Here is a 24931-nt window from a genome sequence, read left to right on the forward strand (position 1 = left end):
TTATATTCTTGTACATAGGGGCAGTATTATAGTAGTCTATATATATATAATTGTCTAAGGGTTTTTCCGTCTGTCTGTCTTTCTGTCTGTCTGTCTGTCTTTCTGTCTGTCTGTCTGTCCTGGAAATCCCGCCTCTCTGATTGGTCGAGGCCACCAGGCCTCGACCAATCAGCGACGGGCACAGCATCGACGTAGAAATCCCGCGTCTCTGATACTTGTATTATAGTGGTTATATATAATAAATTGCCTCTTCAGAGAGGAAGAGGACAGGAACTCTAGCACCGTTTATTGGAAGTACCAATCCTAAAAAATCAATGTCGACCTTTTAACGAGTTTTGCCACATGCGTTAGGATAAAAGCCAAAAGAGATACTCGATTTGCAGACACGTGTTTCGGCGTGTTGCCCCTCCTTAGTGCAAAGCAAAAGATCTGTATGGTTGTATCAGAGGCCTCTTAATGGGGTCTAAGGAATGTAATGTCTCTTTATGGAGAGTAACCTGTCCAACAAGGAGAGATGTTACCTGCAGCGCCCCAGGGTCCTGGTCGTTGCAGTAATATCGCTCTTCCACCAGGGGGAGTGATGTTACGTCTGAAGGCAATAAAGGAGATCACCCTACCAGGTATCACAAACCACACAACACACTTCACACTCCAGGCCGCCAGGGGGAGCCATGCTTCTATCAGGGCACTCCTCACACTTAGGTAAAGCTGGTAGTCTGGATAGGAGAAGGGAGAAGCTGGCTGGAGAGAGAGAGAGCCATATGCAGACTGAGGTCTGTGGAGAACGAGGGTTCACAGAGCTGCGCCTGCCCCACGTGTGTGGCAGCATCCAAAGAAAGAGACATCAGGAGGGAATTGTCTTGTAGTGAGTGAGAAACGAAGTCATAGCAAAGTAGAGGAATATCAGAGGGAGACCAGCCAGGAGCAGGCTGCTTCCTTCTGAAGCGCAGAAGCCAGTAGCCAGAACACCAAGGGAGTAAGGATCTCTGCTTTACTTCAGAGACTGGCAGGACAGTTAATTCCACATTGGCTGCCCGACCTTCTACCCAGGAGGCACGGTGGCAACTTGTGGGGGCTGGGGCATCGTAGGTTCCCTGTAAAAAGCCTCAGTCCATCAGTCATACGAGTTTGTCCTATTCATCAGGGGGACAGAAAGAAAGAGACATTACATCTACGATAGTTGTGAGGACCTCGCCGAGAAGCTCAGCAGGGAGGAACTACAACACTCAGGCGCTAGAGGAAGGCTACTGATTTCCACCTGGATAAGGGGACTCTGGATTTGCCTTCAGACCGGCCAGACTCTGCCTGCCCTGTGATCTGGTGCTCTGGACTGTGGACACTGCAGCCTTCAGTAAAGGTAAAGAGACTGCAACCTTGTGTCCTCGTTATTCACTGCGCCTCTCACCATCCATCATCCATCTACACTCTGCGAAGCCCTGGGGACATACTTCACCTGTGGGAAGGTATACCATCTAGCTGCCATAACATCACCCCAGCGGACCCCTAAGCAGCGTCGTCACCCTGACCGAATACCACAGGTGGCGTCACGAACACTATCCCTTTAAAGACCTTTCCCCCATTTACAACGGACGTTCCCCTAGGGCCACGGACCGGGTCAGCCACTGTGACGTCCCTGACGAGAACCGAAGGGCCCGGCTCCGAGTACCCCATTGCCCTACTGGGGGGCGCTCCATTACCCTTAGAATAAAGTGGTTATATCCAAAATCTGTTCTGGGTATGATTGTGGGTTCTTTACGGTATTAAAATTTAGAAAGTACTTTTTGAGGTCCAACTTAAAAGGCTATTGCCATGTCCAAGATCCTATGCCAATATGTAAAAGATGTTATAATAATATTAGCAAATACCTCCAATCAGAAATACAGTATAGTTCTTCTGATTCACTTTGTCACTTACCCCATGTGCAAGGCATTGCAGTAGCTTTGGTATCCATGGTTACGACCACTAACTGTCACTATCTGAGTGGTTGTAACCGCGGATATTATTACATATTAGGATAGCATCTTGGGAATGATGTCAGCTCCTCTATACAATGGGTAGACACCTGTTTTTAGAGTTGACCTTGTAACATTTCGCTGTTTTACCTCTAGGTGGCGCCGACATTCATTAGAGTACAGTTTATTTCTTTACTAGGAGCTAGTGACATGGCTGAGGCTTCACACTATGTTGTAATGAGGAATTCCATTGAGACCCTAAAGAATATTCCCTGAGATCCCAAGGCAGGAACCATTGTATAGAACTGCTTCTCGGAAAGCTGAGACAAAAATGTCCGCCTTTTCATCTCCAATTCCTACACAGAAAATGTGTGAGGTTGTGACGGAGAGCTCGTATTAAGCCATAGAAACTATGAAGGAGTAGTGGTGCCACCGTCTTAGAAGACCTTTAAGGGAACCTGTCCTGTGGAAAACTGAATCTGATCTGCAGCTAGGATGTAACGGAGTCGGAGGAGCTGAGCCGAGTGATAGACATTTTTGTGGGAAATGTTGCAGTAAAACTTTTATTATATTGAAATCTCTGTTTAAATACATGAGTCCGGTGGGCGGTCCTATCATTGACTGACCGTCTACCCTGTATGGCTGCACGTAGAGATGGCTGTCAGTCACTGAGTAGGTAAAAAAAAAAATCTGTGTGCTAACATTGATTTATTTGGTCTCTAAACATCAATACAATTTTATTGTATTTAATGGAAAAAGTGATGATCTGTAAGTCTCTGCATATATAAATTAAGCTACCTTATCCTCGAAAAATCTCTCTGAAGTGCTGACCACCAGGCCTGTTCCTTCTGTGTAACCTGCTGTTTGCTACCTGTTTTCAAATGTAATCTGTTAACCTCAGATTCATTGGCATGGATTACAGTAAGTGGGGTTGGTCTTTGTCTCTCTACAGTAAGTGGGGTTGGTCTTTGTCTCTGTACAGTAAGTGGGGATGGTCTTTGTCTCTCTACAGTAAGTGGGGTTGGTCTTTGTCTCTGTACAGTAAGTGGGGTTGGTCTTTGTCTCTGTACAGGAAGTAGTCTGTCTTTTCTTCCTTATAGGAAGTGGGTCGGTCTTTTCTTCCTTACAGGAAATGTGGCCAGTGTCTGTCTCCTTACTGGAAGTGCTGTTGGATTTTGTCTCTCTACAGTAAGTGGGGTTGGTCTTTGTCCCTCTACAGGAAGTGGTGTTGGTCTTTGTCCCTCTACAGGAAGTGGCGTTGGTCTTTGTCCCTCTACAGGAAGTGGCGTTGGTCTTTGTCCCTCTACAGGAAGTGGCGTTGGTCTTTGTCCCTCTACAGGAAGTGGCGTTGGTCTTTGTCCCTCTACAGGAAGTGGCGTTGGTCTTTGTCCCTCTACAGGAAGTGGCGTTGGTCTTTGTCCCTCTACAGGAAGTGGCGTTGGTCTTTGTCCCTCTACAGGAAGTGGCGTTGGTCTTTGTCCCTCTACAGGAAGTGGCGTTGGTCTTTGTCCCTCTACAGGAAGTGGCGTTGGTCTTTGTCCCTCTACAGGAAGTGGCGTTGGTCTTTGTCCCTCTACAGGAAGTGGCGTTGGTCTTTGTCCCTCTACAGGAAGTGGGGTTGGTCTTTGTCCCTCTACAGGAAGGGGGGTCGGTCTTTGTCTCCTTACTGAAAGTGCTGTCGGTCTTTGTCCCTCTACAGGATGTGGGGTCGGTCTTTGTCTCCTTACTGGACGTGTGGTTTGACTTTGTCTCCTTACAGGAAGTGGTGTTGGTCTTTTTCCCTCTACAGGAAGTGCAGTCAGTCTTTGTCTCTACAGGAAGTGGGGTGGGTCTTTGTCTCCTTACAGGAAGTGGTGTTGGTCTTTTTCCCTCTACAGGAAGTGCAGTCAGTCTTTGTCTCTACAGGAAGTGGGGTGGGTCTTTGTCTCCTTACAGGAAGTGGGGTGGGTCTTTGTCACTGCTCCTGCTTCCCTGTCTATCAAACTGCTTACAAGCATAATAGATAAGCTCACTTCAGGGTAGATAAGTCCTTTCACAATGGAGGAAGCAATGAATTCTGGGAATTAAGGGAAAGAAAGCTCCTGCACCTATCATGCTGGCCGAATGCTGATAACGTGGTTGCCATGTTACTGAGCATGAAAATCATGACAATTCCTTACCATAATAGACTTGTTTGTGCCCTAACAGCAGTTTTCCCTTTGTTGCTGGCGATGACGCGGCACGACCATGCTTTTCTACTGGCTTGATGTGCCAGGTCGGGTGCACTTTATAATTCTCTACGTTCAGTATGTGACGTTAATGACCGTGATTAGACGAGCACTGATGAGTGCGGTCGGCCCGATACTGCTGGTCACTTGGGGCAGCTCCGTCCAGATTGCACCATGGTGAAGACATTACGCACAATATCAATAAGTGGTCTGCTCCGTCCTTGGGGTCCGGCTGGTGACCAGGAGACGAGGCTGGAGTGTGTTATCACCGCACATTCCAGGAACGGCTCCTCTCCCAGTGTCCATCACCAGTATTCCCAGCTGCCACCTGATTTATGCCGTTGTCAGGAGCAGAACTAAAGTAGGAAAAAGCTGCTAAACGAGTGGTCCTGAGTGGAGCCCCCACTGCCTGAGACAACATAGGGGCTGCGAGGCCTGGCTGATGCGCCACAGATGTCACCTAGACCTTGCTTCCAGGCAGTGGCAGCCCCCCTACCTTACTGGCCTATTAAAGGGTCCCATATGTGCCTGGTGCTGATCTCTGGGCTGTAGACTTTTTTACCATGCACTGTGAACAGGTTTCCTGTTAGTGGCGCCATATGGTGCACACAAGATACACTGCACCTATATAATACTACACCTTTCCCCAGACATGGCCATGATATCCAAGCCCATGTAGTGCCACACAGAAGCTAACATGTCCACATAAGTACCACTGTGCCTACGTATGGGGGATGAAGCGCCATTGTGCAGATTTTCTTCCCATGATGCATTGCTTGTTTCAGATTAGCAGGTTATGGCAGTGCACCATGGGAAAAAGTATACGGCTTATCTCCTCCTTTTGTACCACCTGAGTTTGGATAGTGACTTAGAGTTGCTACCTATAGGTGGCACTAGAGTGTTGTCTTCCCTTAGGGAGAGCTAATTAGCATTTTTTATTTCCCATGGTGCATTGCTAATACAGTTAGACATACCGGCTGCATCTCCTCGATGAGACCCAGTACCCGTCCCCCAGGGCTGCCTCAAAGACCTCTCAGCCTGCCAACCAGAGCCCTATGCATGGAAGGCAAGAACCCCAGGAAAGCCACAGGGAGTGTATAGGTGACACATTTGTAGATAAAGTATGATGCTAGTCCGGGGTCTCTTGAAGGATGACCCCCCCCAAAACTAGACTGTACTTAGCCCCCCCAGTGTGCAGAGATCTGGGAGTCCCATCATCGCCAGCTCTGTGCTCAGCCTTGTATCACACTGCCCTCTGCTGGTGAGCTGGGGAATGACATTGCACATCCTGCACTGGTGGAATAACCCCCAACTCTGTCCCCCAGCACTGGATGAGAATCTGCAGGATAAAGACCAGTTATTTATTAGGAGTGTTACATTTACCCCACGATAATCCTCAGCATTGTGGGGCCTTGTTATTGCACTGCCATTACATAGCGTTAGTGCCCCACTACAGATCACAGACTACAATCTCATCTCTTGTTTTATAGCCAAAACTGTGATCTCTTCTGCTTCCTGAAACAAGTCTGTGCAGCGTGGAGCAGTGTGCTGTACAGCATAGAGCATCCCGTGATCCAGCTACAGAACCCCTCGGACAAGGTGACCAGCAGGCAACCGGAGGCTGCTGTAAGGTCGTGTTCACACATCGTGCGGCATCTCATGTGCAAGCTTTGGCACGTCCTCCATGCTCCAGAGTGTATACAGCTTGGCAGCAGTCCACATGTAAGTAACATCATAGTGGGGTAAGTCCAGTTATCCTTATACAGCAGAAGACACAGCGCCCCCTTCTGGTCACGAGCCTTTTTGCTTGCAAACAATCCTGAAACAAAAAAAAATAGATTATTCACTGACATTAATGACCTGCATCGGGTGCCAGTTACTGCAGTACAGAAATCAAGTTACTGGTGTATGCTAGTCTGTGGCAGCACACATACAATGCTGCCACCACTAGAGGGAGCTAACTGTATACTGGTAGACATCAAACAATATTAGCTCGGTATGGAACAAGCTCCCTCTAGTGGTGGCTGCAGGTACAGAGTGTGTATATATATTTATTTATATACTAGATGGTAGCCCTATTCTAACGCATCGGGTATTCTAGAATATGTATGTAGTTTATTTATGAAGATTTTAGAATAATACATTGAATACACAGGATTCGGCCGGCCGCGATCAATTAATAGCCGGCCACGTGCTATATAACAGCCCACAGAGTATATAGCACAGCCTGCGGAGTATATTGCACAGCCCGTGCAGTACCACGCACGCAGTATATAACACAGGCCACATAGTGTATAGCACAGCCAACGCAGTATATTGCACAGCCCACGCAGTATATTGCACAGCCCGCGTACTATATTGCACAGCCTGCGTAGTATATTGCACAGCCCACATAGTATCTAGTAAGTGGGCATCATATCCCTGTTAAAAGATAGTTATATACTCGCCCTCCGTTGGCCCCCGGATCGAAGCAGTTACCGACGCTCCTCGCGCGCTCTGGTCTGAAGAGTGCATTGCGATCTCGTGAGATGATGATGTAGCGGTCTTGCGAGACCGCTACGTCATCATCTCGCGAGACCGCAATGCATGGAGCGGTCACCGGGGCGTCTCGAGGAGCAGGAAAGGCCTGTTCCTGATCCGGGGGGCCGACGGACGGTGAGTATATAACGATTTTTTATTTTCTTTATTATTTTTAACATTAGATCTTTTTACTATTGATGCTGCATAGGCAGCATGAATAGTAAAAAGTTGGTCACACAGGGTTAATAGCGGCGTTAACCGAGTGGGTTACACCGCGGTCAACGCTGCCATTAACCCTGTGTGAGCGCTGACTGGAGGGGATTATGGAGCGGGCACTTTTCCGTCGGACTGTGCCCGTCGCTGATTGGTTGTGGCTGTTTTGCCACAACCAATCAGCGACTTGGATTTCCATGACAGACAGAGGCCGCGACCAATGAATATCCGTGACAGACAGAAAGACAGACGGAAGTTGCCCTTAGACAATTATATAGATCTGTGTGCGTGTGATATACATATACGTGTGTAGCATGTGGAAGAGCAGGCTCTGGACAGATTCTCAGTAGAATATTTTGGACTAAAGACAAAACACTACGTGTGGCAGAAAACTGACACTACACATCACCCTGAAAACACCATCCCCACAGTCAAACATGGTGGTGGCAGCATCATGGTGTGGGAAAGCTTTTCTTCAGCAGGGATAGGGAAGCTGGTCAGAGTTAATAGGAAGATGAATGAAACTATATACAGGGCAATCCTGGAGGAAAACGTGTTAGAGGCTGTAAAAGACTTGAGGCTGGGACAAAGGATCACCTTCCAGCAGGACAACAACCCTAAACATACTGCCAGAGATACAATGGATGGTTTAGATCAAAGCATATTCATGTGAGTGAATGGCCCAGTCACAGGCCAGACTGAAATTGTGGTGAAAGGTGGTCCTACGAAGTATTGACTCAGGGGGGCTGAATACAAATGCAAGTCACAGTTCTCAGATTTGTATTTTTTAAATAATTAGAACATCTTGTATCATTTCCTTTACACTTCACAAATACTTGCTACTTTGTGTTGGTATCACATAAAATCCCAATAAAATGCATTTGTTTGTGGGTGTAACCTGGGAATGTTTGCGGGGTATTAATACTTTTTCAAGGCTATGTGTGTCTGTATGTGTATATACATGTGTAAATGTGTGTGTTTATATAGATTTACGTGTGTGCGTGTTTATATGTGTGCACATATGCAGTAACAGTATATATATATATATATATATATATATATATACAGATACTTGTGTGTTTATACAATGTATGCATATACAGTGTGTATATATACATGTATTTGTGTGCCTACACACTACAGTACATGCATGTCCCGCCAGTGATGCGGTGGGAATGATGTCTCCCCCTATACACTGCAGGACGTACCGTCCGCTCCACCATTGTGGTGTGATTACAGGCGGAGGGCAGCAGGGGGCGCTGTCACATTGCACCTGTGGATGCTGGGCCGAGGCCAGTACCGATCCAGGTGTTGTGTCCCACCGACGCTGTAGTGCCCGGGCCTCCCACCTGCCACTCTCTAACTGCAGCAAAACTAGATCTTTCAGCAGACACCGTAAGCTGCCTGGGAGGGAATGCTGGGAGTTGTAGTTTGGCGTTACCTGCATAGCGCTCATTATGACATAAATATTTAGTTATTTCCCAGGAATATATGTATACGTGTGTCTTTTATGATTTAAGGGGTTTTCCAGGCATCAGCTAGTGATGGCCTGTCCGTGGATCAGATCGTGGTGGTCCGACACTCATGGACCAGATGTTCACAGGTCCAAATGGTGATTGGATCTGAACACCGCAGCACCATTAGTGGCCATTCTTGGTACTGCAGCTCAGATCACATTCACTTTAAAAGGAGTGGAGCTGCAGTACCGGAGAACGGCCACTGCGTGGTGCATGGAGTTTGCACTGTTCCTCCTCTGTACATCCGGCTAACGATGGCGCTGATAATATCTGATCAATAGGGGTGCCGGGCATCGGCCCCCTGCCAATCTGGTCTAAGGATAGGTGGTCACTATCTTAAGGCTGGAGAACCCCTGTAAATACATTAGAAAAGATTGATCAATGCACCACAAGCATTGTACTCAGCCCCCACCATCTCTATGAAGCCCCTCAACACTTTTTCTGTTTACAACTCTTTTAAAGGGACAGTACAGGAATTAAAATAAAAATCATATCTGCAAGAAACCTGTCCATGGGTTGGGTCAATTATTGCCAAACGGTTCTGTTTAAGTGAATAGGTGCAGAGCGGTAACGCCACATACAACCTGTGGACAGATGTGAAAAAAGCAAGTAGGGAGAAGTGCGTATGTGTCTAGGGGTCAATACTACGGGCGTTGTGTAAGGAAAAAAAAAGTCCGATGCTGCTCTGTGTGTGCTGCCATTCTTTACACTGCAGGTATAGCTGGATGGTAATGATCAACTAGCAGATGTAGAGATCAAAGAAAATGGCGGTGATGACGGCAGGCATAGATTTCCATGAGAAACCCGTGACTATACCGCCATGTTCCAGTACCCCGTACACTGCTGCAGCCAGAGACTGGGACGGGCGCTCAGATTTCTTCCAACATGTCCTCCCCGAGGAGAGAGGCCGTCCTGCTTCTCCGGCCACTGATGTGGACACGGCGAGTGTGTGGCCTTAAACCATGAGTTCACTTTTATAACCAGTTTTTTTAATGGCTCCAATACATCTTAAACATTTTTTCTGTATGCAGCTACTCTGCTGAACTACGTGTTGCTATGGCTACAGACTATACACAAGCCCTCTGTAACCAGATCCTGGCATCACGTCTTAAGCGCAATGTGAAAGCACCCTATCTTCAAGCTTGTGGGTCCCGTCAGGGCTTGTGTCTGAACCCCCCGCAAATTCGGATGTATGCACCGTTCCCAGCCAGGCTGAACTGCGGTGACCTCAGTGACTAGCATCGGGAGAGTTATTCTCACGGTGCTAGCGGGGATGTCACCACAGTTCAGCCCGGCTGGGAACAGAGCCTCAGTGACTGTAGGTAACCTCGAGGACGTCACCTCCAGTCACTGACGCTGCGCTCACAGCAGCTCATTCCCCAGTGGTTCTCAGCCTGGATGGTCGCATCTTGGCACCGTCCAGGTTGAAAATGAATTAATTCTGCCCCAGACATGGATTAAGGCATGGGACAGAACGACAGACAGGTATGGTATATTGTTGTTTTATTATTTTTGATTTATTACAGGAGATCGAGGGCTTCGGTGGAATTAGGCGAGGTTGTAAATATGGTTTAATTGAGATTATTAAAGGAGTCTGTGTCATTTTCTTAAATTAAAGGACTTTATTGTGGCTGTGTCTTTATTTATAATACAACTATAGGATTAGCAATGGATAGGTGTGTTATTGATGCCTCTCCATTACTAAGCCGTGGGCTTGATGTCACCTGACAATACAAAGGTGACATCAACCCCACAAGTATGAACCCTGCTTGCCACTGCTACAGGGCAAGTGGGAAGAGCCGGGCAAAGCGTCACAGTTGGCGCATCTAATAGCTGTGCCTTTTCTGGGCAGTCATGGGCTGCTATTTTTAGGCTGGAGGGGGTCAATATCCATGGCCCCTTACCAGCCCCCAGCTGTCTGCTTTAGCAAGACTGGTTGTCAATAATGGGAGAGACCCCCACACCGTTTTTTAAAATTATTTAAATAAAAAAATACAACGTGAGGACGCCTAGATTCTTGATAACCAGCCTTGCTGAAGCTGACAGCGGTGGGTTGCAGCTCCCAGCTGTGAGTTTTGCCTGGCTGGTTAACAAAAATACAGAGGAACCAATGCTGGTTTATTTATTTACAGTGCAGGATCGGCTGATGAATACTCCCATCCGCCGCTCCTGCTCTCACTGTAATTAGCAACTGTAGGTGTCAGATGATGGGAGTAGTAGTCCCATCAGCAGACACCAGTGATCGGAGGTTAACTGTATACCTCCGATCACAGCTGAGCGCTCCCCGCTATCCTATGACAGCGGGGAGCCGTGGCTCTCTGACCGGCGGGGATCATTTAACCGCCGATCAGAAGCGGTGTTTGCCACGCTGTCATGCACATTACAGTGCAGCTAACGCTGGATGTTCTGGCCCCCCATTCAAGTGAATGGGGTTCGGGTACCCGAACTTTTTGTAACTGTTGAGCTGAACCCGAACATCCAGGTGTCCGCCCAGCTCTACTTCCTAGCGCTCACCCCATAGACAGCTGGGGATATCTTATAGGGAGACACCAGACAAGTCATGACCTTTTAGACTGTGGCCTTTTGCCCGCATCGGACGTGTACCCCCAAAGCCAGTGTGCAAGATGCCTAGACCCCCAGGAGTCCTTACTAATGGTGGTGCCAGGACATCTGTGTAGCACTTCCATCCCGAGCTCATTAACTCTTCCATATCCGCCCCTATGGAGAATGGTTTTCTGTGTGTTTGGTGTTCTATTCAGGAACGGATCCTGTCGGCAAGGACCGGAGCTCCACACAGAGGGAAGTGCAGCCAACATTCACCCCCTATAGGATGACAGCGACGTGCACCTTGTAGGTTACTGGTCTCGTTAGTCAGCGGGGTCAGTATTAATTAGCCAAGACAAAGAATATAAAGAAAGGATTTTATTTTATAGTAGAACAATTAATGTTTAGTGCAAGGAAGAAACAATAATGACGGGACATGCAGAAGAAGCCGTAACACCGGGGTCAGGACTGTTACATAGGGGGGTGCTCGTCACATTATGTGCAGGGTTAATGAAGGTAGAGAACAGCAAGACGCAAACTAGACAAAACCCCAAGTCATTCCCACACGTGGCACCAGTCAGAGCCCTCACCCACCATTATAACAAGCCCTCAGCCCCCAATATCAAAAGTTCTAATAAATACTCTGACATTCAGATAAAAAGACGATGTGCACAGACCACTAGACAGAGTATGAGCGCCTTGTAAAGGGTTAACCCAGCAGGGGCACAAAGACCACCTACTACAGGTGCCAGACCCCAGACAGTGCAGCACTGGCAGCCACTTCTCCTCAGTCACAGGAATACAGCGCCATCACAACTTATGTCTATGGTAGGAGGGAGATCAGCGGCTGCCAGGTAACGTGTGTGTCTGTGGCACTGCTCATAGAGGAGGCACACCGACCCCGAAGACAGCCGCCCCTGCCCATCATCTGTGACTGGCACTCCAGAGAGCTGCAATACCAGACACAGCCTATAGATGAGAGGGGCGCTGTGTTTGTACCCTTCCTGGTATTTTAGAGAAGCCTTTCCTCGTCTCATGATTTGTGCACTTTAATTTAATTCATTTTCCTTCAGCATAAAAAAAATATATATATTTACAAGTGATACAATAGGACAGCACCCCGGTCAGGCTATGATTAGTCACGCCGTAGAAGTCCCCACCCACCACAATGCCTGTCTGCGGGGTCCCCATATACCATCAGGAGTGGGTGGGACACAGAGGAGAGAGATCACCCCTGCCCCCCATCTCAGCACCTTCATACATACAGAAACTATGGTGGCATCTCCCCATCTGGGGCGGTGATGGCTGCCAGTGGTTACGACCATCCACCTGGTGAGTTACTGGAAAGGGAGGTGCAGTATTTCCAAAAGTAAAGACATATTGTTGCAGTCTTCCAAAACCAGCCCCACCCTGGTCCACGGGTCATGTCAGATATCACAGCTCAACCTCCTTCACTTCAATGGAGCAGAGCTGCAATTCTACAAGCACGAGTACAATAGTCGCCCTGTTTCTGGAAGAAGGCATGGTAATGATCTGCTGCACCAGACGGTGGTTTTGGTTGCAGACTTTACACGGTGAGTGGGTGATCCACAGTGCTGCGATAATCTGCACACAAATCCACCAGGGAGAGTTTCCTGCGTGTCAGGGGACATATAGTGGGGAGACCATAAGGAACGTGGCCCGGACACAGGTCTATTTACATTCACACTTCATACACACACCCCGACGTCTGTACATAGAGGTATACGGTGGTGTTCACACTGTATATAAGGGAGGCTGCCGGAGAACGCTGTAGTGTGAGCACATCAGGGTCACTGTCCTGGGCCCAGGTTACGTCTCCCAGCAGCTTGTTAATACCAGCAGGGATGATCATTAGAAAAATAAAGATGGTAGTGAAATACTGTGATCTGTCTCCTCAGGGAGGTCGGAGGTGACGGCCCCGAGACTGCTCCCCATCTACACCTAACGTCAGGGCGAGACGTGCTGAACCATCCCTTCAGTTGGTGAGCACTGACTTTGGCAAGAAGGGTTCCTTGTGTGATGGCGTCTGGCTGCTGCTGGACAGGATGGGCTCAGGTGTCCGCGGGAGGCTGTATAAGTACACAGCACCTATGACCAGTCCAGCGCCCAGAGCAAAGGGCAGGTCCACGTGGAATCCAAAGAGGTGGACAGAAACTGCTGTGGACACCACAATGGACAGCGACGTGGCAAAACCTTTCAGGATGTTGTCCGCATATTTGACCACCACAGCCACAAGAAGGCCACCGAAGGCCTGATTGAAGATGACACACCACACCAGGGGAGTGTAGCCGTAAAAGAAGCCACGTTCGGCCATTGCCACTCCATCTTGTTGCCACATGGCGAGAAGTCCTAATGCTGTACCGAAAATACCAAGTTGAACATTGCGCAGCCAAACAGAAGCAGAGCTGCCCTTAAGGATGCGCTCAAAGTATACGCCCGCAAAGCCCGAAGACAGACAGGACACCGCCACCGCGATCAGGCCCACGATGTAGTTCTGGCCGCTCACTGCCACGCTTTCCTTCCCACCAGACTGCTCAGACTGTACGATGGCCACTCCGATGAAGAGGATGATGAGGGAGCCCCACTGCAGCCTAGACAGGCTCTTTCTCAGAAGCAGCACGGAGAACAGGGCCGTGGTCAGGATCTTCAGCTGATACGTGACCTGGAACACGAGAGAAGAAGAAATGTGACTGCAGGAAAATGGGGCCGACAGGAGGAGCAAAAATGTGACCGCAGGAGAACGAGGAGCCGACAGGAGGAGCAGAAATGTGACTGCAGGAGGACGAGGAGCCGACAGGAGGAGCAGAAATGTGACTGCAGGAGGACGAGGAAGCCGACAGGAGGAGCAGAAATGTGACTGCAGGAAGATGAGGAGCCGACAGGAGGAGCAGAAATGTGACTGCAGGAGGACGAGGAGCCGACAGGAGGAGCAGAAATGTGACTACAGGAAGATGAGGAGCCGACAGGAGGAGCAGAAATGTGACTGCAGGAGGACGAGGAGCCGACAGGAGGAGCAGAAATGTGACTGCAGGAGGACGAGGAAGCCGACAGGAGGAGCAGAAATGTGACTACAGGAAGATGAGGAGCCGACAGGAGGAGCAGAAATGTGACTACAGGAAGATGAGGAGCCGACAGGAGGAGCAGAAATGTGACTGCAGGAGGACGAGGGGCCGACAGGAGGAGCAGAAATGTGACTGCAGGAGGACGAGGAGCCGACAGGAGGAGCAGAAATGTGACTGCAGGAAGATGAGGAGCCGACAGGAGGAGCAGAAATGTGACTGCAGGAGGACGAGGAGCCGACAGGAGGAGCAGAAATGTGACTGCAGGAAGATGAGGAGCCGACAGGAGGAGCAGAAATGTGACTGCAGGAAGATGAGGAGCCGACAGGAGGAGCAGAAATGTGACCGCAGGAGGACGAGGAGCCGACAGGAGGAGCACAAATGTGACCGCAGGAGGACGAGGAGCCGACAGGAGGAGCACAAATGTGACCGCAGGAAGATGAGGAGCCGACAGGAGGAGCACAAATGTGACTGCAGGAATGTGTTTTCTTTATGATGAGGTTATAGCCCCATTGTGCCATCTTCCATGACTGATATCCTCCGTTCTTATGTGACATGAATCCTCTAATCAGGAGATGTATGACATTTCCCAGCTCATCATGTGATGGTCATATCTCATGGAGTGGATGAAGCCCCTTTATTCTTCAAGTTGGGCAGACCCCTATATATTAGCTATCACCTGAAAAATATCCCTTTACAAAAACAAAGGCTAGTTCAAGTAAAATAATTAATGAATTTTCTATATACAGGAGGCAGATGTATCAACTCCTTACATACAGATGTGGCAAGTGCAAATCCAAATGGCCACTGTTTTGGGGTTTGTGGCACAGAGCTGGGACTGTAGTAGGTTTGGGATTTTCATGTGCTATTCACGTCACCAGGAGATTAAGTGTCCAAAACAATGTGGCCTATTTTTACTATTTCCATCTCCAGAGACGTAAGAAGGTGTAACGCCACACCTTAGAGGCACACCCGCCTGCTCATGCGGAAATCTGGCGGCCCTCTAAAAGGACCTGTCACATTAGGCATGCATCTGATCTGTGGACAGCAGGGTACAGAGACGCGGAGCACAATGACACTGTTGGAAAAGGCTCAGTGTGACATGTATTTTATTCATTGAAATCTCTTGTGTTTGTATGTGTGAGTCCAGTGGGCGGTCCTTCTAGGGATTGACAGCAATCTGCATGCAGTCATACAGGGGTCAATCACTGATAGGACCGCCTACTGGACTCATCCTTACAAACACAGGGATTGCAATGAATGAAATACAAGTTTTACATAAACCTTTCCCCACAGGAGAATGTTCAATCAATCTGATCAGCTCCTCCGGTTCGATAACATCCGGCCTGCAGATCAGAGACTGTTATCAACATGGCAGGAGCCCTTTAAATGAATGTGTGTTTGTGTGAAAGGGCAAGTGATGAGTTTGGGGCTCAGATGTAATCTTACCTGGAAGGTGGCCGCTGGGAGATTAGATATGGCCACATACTGCAGGTTATTCTGTAAGGTGTAGATCAGGGAGGGCACTGCCAGCTTCAGGGTGTCCATGTACTGGATAATGATGGCATCGTACAGATATCCCGCCAGCTCCTTCACGTTACCTGCACACACAGCATATGTTATAGATGGTAACAGGATCACCCATAACTGGAGACATCGGGCAGGTACAGAGGTCTACACCTGCCGCTGCTGCTGGGCGACAAGGGAGTGGTAAAAAAAAAAAAAAAAGCCTTTAGTTTCATATCCCCCATAACAATGGCTCCGGCTCTGCAGTGTCAGTGTGATGGCCAGGTCATACATTGCTGCAGCCAGGAGCCACTTACAAGCTCTTGGCTGCCGCTCAGTCTCCTGTACAGCCACGTCATTTATCGCCTGCAGCAGTCTTACCGGTTTTGTATAAAGAAAGTCCAATCACTGTATGAGGACGCTCTTTAGTTTTGTTTTACACCTCTGCTTGCTGTCAGTAAAGACCCAGAGCCCATCCCATAGTTCACATGCTCCGATACCCTGCCAATGTCCGAGGCGCCTCTTCCACATAGCAGGATGTGCAGCGTCACAGGGCCTATAGTGAGCGTCAGAGGGGTCCAGGGTGTGGGGAGAAGACGTGAGGACCGGACAAGGCAGCACTAATGGGACTGCTCATCGCTAACTCATACTCTGCACCGCGTCAGGAGGATGTGATCAGAGTGGTGTTACTCCCCACAGTCATCTGGAAAGTGGTGAATGACTTAGGATACTAAGTTTCACACATCAGGTTTTCAGTGTCAGGCTAAATCCGGCGAATGTTGGAAAAACTGGATCCGGCGCAGATTGTGAAAAACTGATGCGACGGATCCGTTTTTTTGATGGATCCGGCTAGCATCTCTAGATTATTGGATAAAAAAAAAAAATTGGAGCATGCTCAGTTTAACCCCTTTACCCCCAAGGGTGGTTTGCACGTTAATGACCAGGCCAATTTTTACAATTCTGACCACTGTCCCTTTATGAGGTTATAACTCCGAAACGCTTCAACGGATCCTGGTGATTCTGACATTGTTTTCTCGTGACATATTGTACTTCATGATAGTGGTAAAATTTCTTTGATAGTACCTGCGTTTATTTGTGAAAAAAACGGAAATTTGGCGAAAATTTAGAAAATTTCGCAATTTTCAAACTTTGAATTTTTATGCAATTAAATCACAGAGATATGTCACACAAAATACTTAATAAGTAACATTTCCCACATGTCTCCTTTACATCAGCATAATTTTGGAACCAATTTTTTTTTTTGTTAGGGAGTTATAAGGGTTAAAAGTTGACCAGCAATTTCTCATTTTTACAACATTTTTTTTTTAGGGACCACGTCTCATTTGAAGTCATTTTGAGGGGTCTATATGATAGAAAATGCCCAAGTGTGACACCATTCTAAAAACTGCACCCCTCAAGGTGCTCAAAACCACATTCAAGAAGTTTATTAACCCTTCAGGTGTTTAATAGGAATTTTTGGAATGTTTAAATAAAAATGAACATTTAACTTTTTTACACAAAAAATTTACTTCAGCTCCAATTTGTTTTATTTTACCAAGGGTAACAGGAGAAATTGGACCCAAAAAGTTGTTGTCCAATTTGTCCTGAGTACGCCGATACCCCATATGTTGGGGTAAACCCCTGTTTGGGCACACAGGAGAGCTCGGAAGGGAAGGAGCACTGTTTTACTTTTTCAACGCAGAATTGGCTGGAATTGAGATCGGACGCCATGTCGTGTTTGGAGAGCCCCTGATGTGCCGAAACAGTGGAAACCCCCCAATTATAACTGAAACCCTAATCTAAACACACCCCTAACCCTAATTCCAACGGTAACCCTAACCACACCTCTAACCCTGACACACCCCTAACCCTAATCCCAACCCTATTCCCAACTGTAAATGTAATCTAAACCCTAACCCTAACTTTAGCCCCAACCCTAACCCTAGCCCTAACCCTAGCCCTAACCCTAGCCCTAACCCTAGCCCTAACCCTAACCCTAACCCTAGCCCTAGCCCTAACCCTAGCCCTAACCCTAGCCCTAATGGGAAAATGGAAATAAATACATTTTTTTTTATTTTTCCCTAACTAAGGGGGTGATGAAGGGGGGTTTGATTTACTTTTATAGCGAGTTTTTTAGCGGATTTTTATGATTGGCAGCCGTCACACACTGAAAGACCCTTTTTATTGCAAAAAATATTTTTTGCAATACCACATTTTGAGAGCTATAATTTTTCCATATTTTGGTCCACAGAGTCATGTGAGGTCTTGTTTTTTGCGGGACGAGTTGACGTTTTTATTGAAAACATTTTTGGGCACGTGACATTTTTTTATCGCTTTTTATTCCGATTTTTGTGAGGAAGAATGACCAAAAGCCAGCTATTCATGAATTTCTATTGGGGGAGGCGTTTATACCGTTCCGCGTTTGGTAAAATTGATAAATCAGTTTTATTCTTCGGGTCAGTACGATTACAGCGATACCTCATTTATATCATTTTTTTATGGTTTGGTGCTTTTATACGATAAAAACTATTTTACAGAAAAAATAATTATTTTTGCATCGCTTTATTCTCAGGACTATAACTTTTTTATTTTTTTGCTGATGATGCTGTATGGCGGCTCTTTTTTTGCGGGACAAAATGACGCTTTCAGCGGTACCATGGTTATTTATATCTGTCCTTTTGATCGCGTGTTATTCCACTTTTTGTTCGGCGGTATGATAATAAAGCGTTGTTTTTTGCCTCGTTTTTTTTTTTTTTTCTTACGGTGTTTACTGAAGGGGTTAACTAGTGGGACAGTTTTATAGGTCGGGTCGTTACGGACGCGGCGATACTAAATATGTGTACTTTTATTGGTTTTTTTTTATTATTTAGATGAAGAAATGTATTTATGGGAATAATATTTTTTTTTTTTTTTCATTATTTTGGAATATTTTTTTTAATTTTTTTTACATATTTGGAAATTTTTTTTTTTACTTTTTTACTTTGTCCCGGGGGGGGGACATCACAGATCAGTGATCTGACAGTTTGCACAGCACTCTGTCAGATCACTGATCTGACATGCAGCGCTGCAGCCTTCACAGTGCCTGCTCTAAGCAGGCTCTGTGAAGCCACCTCCCTCCCTGCAGGACCCGGATCCGCGGCCATCTTGGATCCGGGGCTCGAGCAGGGAGGGAGGTGAGGAGACCCTCGCAGCAACGCGATCACATCGCGTTGCTGCGGGGGGCTCAGGGAAGCCCGCAGGGAGCCCCCTCCCTGCGCGGTGCTTCCCTGCACCGCCGGCACATCGCGATCATCTTTGATCGCGGTGTGCCAGGGGTTAATGTGCCGGGGGCGGTCCGTGACCGCTCCTGGCACATAGTGCCGGATGTCAGCTGCGATAAGCAGCTGACACCCGGCCGCGATCGGCCGCGCTCCCCCCGTGAGCGCGGCCGATCGGCTATGATGTACTATCCCGTCCAGGGTCAGATAAGCCCAGGGCACCTCGACGGGATAGTACGTCTAAGGTCACAGAGGGGTTAAAAAACCGGATCAGGCCGCCAAATCCGGCACCTTCCGGCTCCCATTCTAGCAAACAGCCAGAAGCGCCGGTGCTTCAGGCTTTTTCACCGGACAAAAAAACGTTGCGATGGACGTTTTTTCAAGAAACCGGAAGCGGCAGATTTGCCAGATCCAGCAAAAACCGGACGAAACGCAATGTCATCCGATGCAATCCGGCACTAATACAAGTCTATGGGAAAAAAAAACCTGATCAGGCGGCAACATTCGCCTGATCCGGTTTTTTGAAAATTAGCCGGATTTAGCCTGACACTGAAAACCAGATGTGTGAAAGTAGCCTTATTAACAAGTTCTGTGAGAACATTGGAAGAAATGAGCTCTTCATTCATTGACTAGATAACCCCATCATACCCATTATTGTCCTCTGACCAATGCTCTGGAGAGAGGCCATGCTTTATTGTTCTCCCTGGAGATAAGCCCCACCACAGATTTATCAGAATGGATCTGTATGTGTCTGGCCAATCTCTGCTGGAGGCCATGCACACAATGGCAAATACACAAGATAAAAGGACAGAGGGTCTGTGGGGAGCACCCACTATAAATGAATATACAGAGACCCCGCTGTGACAAGGAGGGCACAGGCAGGCCATCCACATCTATATGGGGTCTCCCAAGTCTCTGCTCCTTGTGATTACTTTATGAATCCTAAGTGTACTGCTGTCCATGTGCGCCCACCCATCAATGATCCTAAAGATCCAGGCACAGACAGACTGGGAGAGATGGACAAGAGCAATTAATGGTGTCCAGTCATGTCTACTGGATGCCCACTCCAGCACTGCGCCCCATCACCGCAGGGGCTGTTACCAGTCACAACGCTGGTGTCCATGGACCGAGGCCAAAGCTCTAAGCCGGACACAAGATATTTATCTGCAGATCGGGGGAGGGTAGTAGTAACATCTGATGGCATGCAATGACAAGCTGCAGATAAACATCTTCTGAGTCCCCAAGACAACACTTCCTGTCTCATCCTGCTCACAGCTCGGCCATCATTCTTGTTTCTATACTACAGAAAACAGTGAAAGCAGTGTACGAAGTGGTTGCAGGAAGAGTTGTCAGGGGGACAGCAACCTGCACTGACTATTCAGGAATAAGCTCTTACCTCTCTTCTGGGCCAGCATGAGCAGCAGGCAGGTGATGCCCTTGAGAATCTCTGCCATGACCACAGCGGTGGTGGAGAAGAAGCGGTCCCCGGGTAAGGTGCGGGCATAGCGAATGCTGAGGATGAGGGAGGCATTCTGGACAACCAGCACAGCCAAACTGAGATACTTGAGACGACGATTGACCCCTGCAAGAAACAGGGCAGAAGTTAGATTACCCTCCATTATACAACCTGATAGTGGATGCACTGGTTATACTGGTCTGGATGAGGGACTCCACCAGTACATACAGCCAGGTAGAGAAAAGGTAACAGTTAGCAAGGCCAAAAAAAGACATTTGTCCATCCAGTTCAGCCTATATTCCATCATAATAAATCCCCAGATCTACGTCCTTCTACAGAACCTAAAAAAAAACCTGAAAGGTGGCAGATGAGGTTTAACAATGATAAATGTAAGGTTATACACATGGGAAGAGGGAATCAATATCACCATTACACACTGAACGGGAAACCACTGGGTAAATCTGACAGGGAGAAGGACTTGGGGATCCTAGTTAATGATAAACTTACCTGGAGCAGCCAGTGCCAGGCAGCAGCTGCCAAGGCAAACAGGATCATGGGGTGCATTAAAAGAGGTCTGGATACACATGATGAGAGCATTATACTGCCTCTGTACAAATCCCTAGTTAGACCGCACATGGAGTACTGTGTCCAGTTTTGGGCACCGGTGCTCAGGAAGGATATAATGGAACTAGAGAGAGTACAAAGGAGGGCAACAAAATTAATAAAGGGAATGGGAGAACTACAATACCCAGATAGATTAGCGAAATTAGGATTATTTAGTCTAGAAAAAAGACGACTGAGGGGCGATCTAATAACCATGTATAAGTATATAAGGGGACAATACAAATATCTCGCTGAGGATCTGTTTATACCAAGGAAGGTGACGGGCACAAGGGGGCATTCTTTGCGTCTGGAGGAGAGAAGGTTTTTCCACCAACATAGAAGAGGATTCTTTACTGTTAGGGCAGTGAGAATCTGGAATTGCTTGCCTGAGGAGGTGGTGATGGCGAACTCAGTCGAGGGGTTCAAGAGAGGCCTGGATGTCTTCCTGGAGCAGAACAATATTGTATCATACAATTATTAGGTTCTGTAGAAGGACGTAGATCTGGGTATTTATTATGATGGAATATAGGCTGAACTGGATGGACAAATGTCTTTTTTCGGCCTAACTATGTTACTATGTTTATGTTAATTGTATGATACAATATTGTTCTGCTCCAGGAAGACATCCAGGCCTCTCTTGAACCCCTCGACTGAGTTCGCCATCACCACCTCCTCAGGCAAGCAATTCCAGATTCTCACTGCCCTAACAGTAAAGAATCCTCTTCTATGTTGGTGGAAAAACCTTCTCTCCTCCAGACGCAAAGAATGCCCCCTTGTGCCCGTCACCTTCCTTGGTATAAACAGATCCTCAGCGAGATATTTGTATTGTCCCCTTATATACTTATACATGGTTATTAGATCGCCCCTCAGTTGTCTTTTTTCTAGACTAAATAATCCTAATTTCGCTAATCTATCTGGGTATTGTAGTTCTCCCATTCCCTTTATTAATTTTGTTGCCCTCCTTTGTACTCTCTCTAGTTCCATTATATCCTTCCTAAGCACCGGTGCCCAAAACTGGACACAGTACTCCATGTGCGGTCTAACTAGGGATTTGTACAGAGGCAGTATAATGCTCTCATCATGTGTATCCAGACTTCTCTTAATGCACCCCATGATCCTGTTTGCCTTGGCAGCTGCTGCCTGGCACTGGCTGCTCCAGGTAAGTTTATCAATAACTAGGATCCCCAAGTCCTTCTCCCTGTCAGATTTACCCAGTGGTTTCCCGTTCAGTGTGTAATGGTGATATTGATTCCTTCTTCCCATGTGTATAACCTTACATTTATCATTGTTAAACCTCATCTGCCACCTCTCGGCCCAAGTTATACTATCTTCTCTTGTATTGACACGACAAAACAGAGAGGAAGAATTCGGACATCTCTGCCCTAGAAAAGAAGACCTGAGAAATAGGACAGATGGCTGCTGTGATCATCCTCCTTGACCAACCCCACGGAGACTGCAGCCACCGGCCTATCACCCACTACCCACCCAACTACAAGTCCCAGCCGTACTTACAGATCACGCACTCCATGGTCTGCACGAAGCTCAGCGACCCTCCAGCTCCGGTGAATCTACAACTACTAGGAGTGTTCAGTACAGGGGAGTAGGATAGATAATGAAGAGGTGGTGGTCCCAGGATAGACACACACAGTTAATACACAACCAGTTATCAGGACCCCGGTCTGTCCGGAGCCGCCCCATAGAGGCCATTGTTCTGGGTCCAGACATCCCGGAGAGGAGTGACTCAGCCGCCCCTCCTCCGTGTTACCGCTCACACCCGGTACAGGTATTCTGGGGTCACACTGGGGTACCAGATACAAAGTGTGCACTGTCCTGTGGGGGTCCCGTCCCCTCAGTGCAGAACACAGGCAGCATTCATACAGCGGCGCAGTCTGCGCAGCACATGGAATAAACAGCAGTGAGGAGAGGGGCAGAGGAAGGTGGCGAGATGCCACGTGCAATACCCGGGGGCACAGATCCCACTCCGCTACACAATGATACCAGCTATTGCTCCCTGGTATCAGCTGCTGCACTTGTAAAGACCCCGATATCCGCTGCTTTCTGGGGTGACCAATGACCTGATGTGTATAGAGGGTCTCTGTTCTCCAATACCAACATACCCAGGTGGGTACCCCCACACACTGCAGGGTCAGCCGGGCTCCTCAGCACACTCCGACTGGTGGTCCCGGGATCTAGACTGCAGCCCCCCAGAATAGCGACCCTCAGATCTGTCACCAGTCAGGAGAGGGTGACTGACACACGGATCACAGTACAGGCAATACACTGCTGAACTACTACCCCCATCATCTCCCCAATCTGCAGACAACCCCTATTTACTCATCACAGGCTGAGACCCCCAGCGATACAAGTTCCAGCATTCACGCTAATTTCAGAGCCTTGTAGAACATGCTGGGACCTGTAGTCCAGACGTACGAGAACCCCCCTCCTCATGCTCTGTGCTGTGCAGAACACAGAAGGGAGCAGCCTCAGGTGTCTCACCGCACTACAGGTCTCAGCATGCCCTCCTCCTTGCACGGACACTCACTGTCTCCTGCCGCGCTCTTCCCCGGCGGGCTCCCCGGCTCCCTCATCTCGGACTGCAACTGCTTCATGTCCCTCTCCTCGTCCCCTGAACCGGCAGACGTTGCCATTTCTCCCGGCTCAGCCGCACTTCCGGGTCCGCCACACCACGGCAGCAGCAGCCAGCTCACTTCCGAGCCAACGTCACCAGCACAGAGGGGGGAACCCAGGTGACCCGGAACGTTCTATCCACAACACGGTTTCCCGGTTACGTCACGAAACTGCGTCAGTACGTACACGGAGAGGCGGCCAGTTAAAACGTGTCGCTGACAGAGTAGACGCCATTTTGTAGGTTTGTAGCTCTAATTATATTATTTTAGACCCCCATTGGTTCCATGCTGTACATGAGAAGGGGTCACATAAAAATAGAGCACAGCCATATACTACCAACAAACCGGTACAGGAGAGCCCGGACACGTACTGCCGACAAACCGGTACAGGAGAGCCCAGACACGTACTACCGACAGACCGGTACAGGAGAGCCCAGACACGTACTACCAACAGACCGGTACAGGAGAGCCCAGACACGTACTACCAACAGACCGGTACAGGAGAGCCCAGACATGTACTACCGGCAGATCGGTACAGGAGAGCCCAGACATGTACTACCGGCAGATCGGTACAGGAGAGCCCAGACATGTACTACCAACAAAGCGGTACAGGAGAGCCCAGACATGTACTACCAACAGACCGGTACAGGAGAGCCCAGACACGTACTACCAACAGACCGGTACACGAGAGCCCAGACATGTACTACCGGCAGATCGGTACAGGAGAGCCCAGACACGTACTACCGACAAACCGGTACAGGAGAGCCCAGACATGTACTACCGACAAACCGGTACAGGAGAGCCCAGACATGTACTACCGGCAGATCGGTACAGGAGAGCCCAGACATGTACTACCAACAAACCGGTACAGGAGAGCCCAGACACGTACTACCGGCAGATTGGTACAGGAGAGCCCAGACACGTACTACCGGCAGATCGGTACAGGAGAGCCCAGACACGTACTACCGGCAGATCGGTACAGGAGAGCCCAGACACGTACTACCGGCAGATCGGTACAGGAGAGCCCAGACACGTACTACCGGCAGATCGGTACAGGAGAGCCCAGACACGTACTACCAACAAACTGGTACAGTAGAGCCCAGACACGTACTACTGACAGACCGGTACAGGAGAGCCCAGACCCAGACTGGTTGGCGCGGGCATACGGGGGTGTGGCCCCACTGGACCACAGACCAAACTTCCCTGGAAGGGGCGTAACTAAGTAGCTTCCTAGGTGTTCGCTGGAGCCTCTGATGGTGAGGTCAGACTTGTGCAATAGGAAGCTACCAGGTGCCACTCCAGGGTGATGTCTGGCTGTGGCTGCTGATCCCACTAAGGAACGGAGCGGGCACGGCTGGCACTCTGGCTGACAGGCGGGCACGGCTGGGACACAGGCAGGCAGACGGGTACAACAGACACTGGCGGGCAGGCGGACACGGCTGGCTCTCT

The 24931-nt window shown here is 48.5% G+C and overlaps 1 protein-coding gene across 1 annotated transcript; it reads right to left on the reverse strand.

The window, feature by feature from the left end:
• Positions 1-5506: 5506 nt before the first annotated feature.
• SLC35A2 (solute carrier family 35 member A2) lies at positions 5507-23614 on the reverse strand. The gene is made up of 5 exons (XM_069747930.1): positions 23398-23614; positions 20193-20378; positions 15483-15634; positions 12969-13636; positions 5507-5978 (listed from the first exon to the last, which is right to left on the reverse strand). The coding sequence occupies exons 1-5, from the start codon at positions 23501-23503 to the stop codon at positions 5951-5953; spliced, it is 1140 nt and encodes a 379-aa protein (XP_069604031.1). The 5' UTR covers positions 23504-23614; the 3' UTR covers positions 5507-5950.
• Positions 23615-24931: the final 1317 nt, after the last annotated feature.

Source organism: Ranitomeya imitator, chromosome 2 (assembly GCF_032444005.1).
Source record: "Ranitomeya imitator isolate aRanImi1 chromosome 2, aRanImi1.pri, whole genome shotgun sequence".
Taxonomy (NCBI): Eukaryota; Metazoa; Chordata; class Amphibia; order Anura; family Dendrobatidae; genus Ranitomeya; species Ranitomeya imitator.

Bases quoted from the DNA above. Each gene is read 5' to 3' on its own strand.
- SLC35A2 (XM_069747930.1), bottom strand. From the start codon at position 23,503: ATGGCAACGTCTGCCGGTTCAGGGGACGAGGAGAGGGACATGAAGCAG. The intron at 15,635-20,192 runs GTAAGAGCTTAT...CTGTGTGTGCAG, and splicing joins CATGCTGGCCCAGAAGAGAG to GTAACGTGAAGGAGCTGGCG. The intron at 5,979-12,968 runs GTCAGTGCTCAC...TTTTTGTTTCAG, and splicing joins AAGGAACCCTTCTTGCCAAA to GATTGTTTGCAAGCAAAAAG.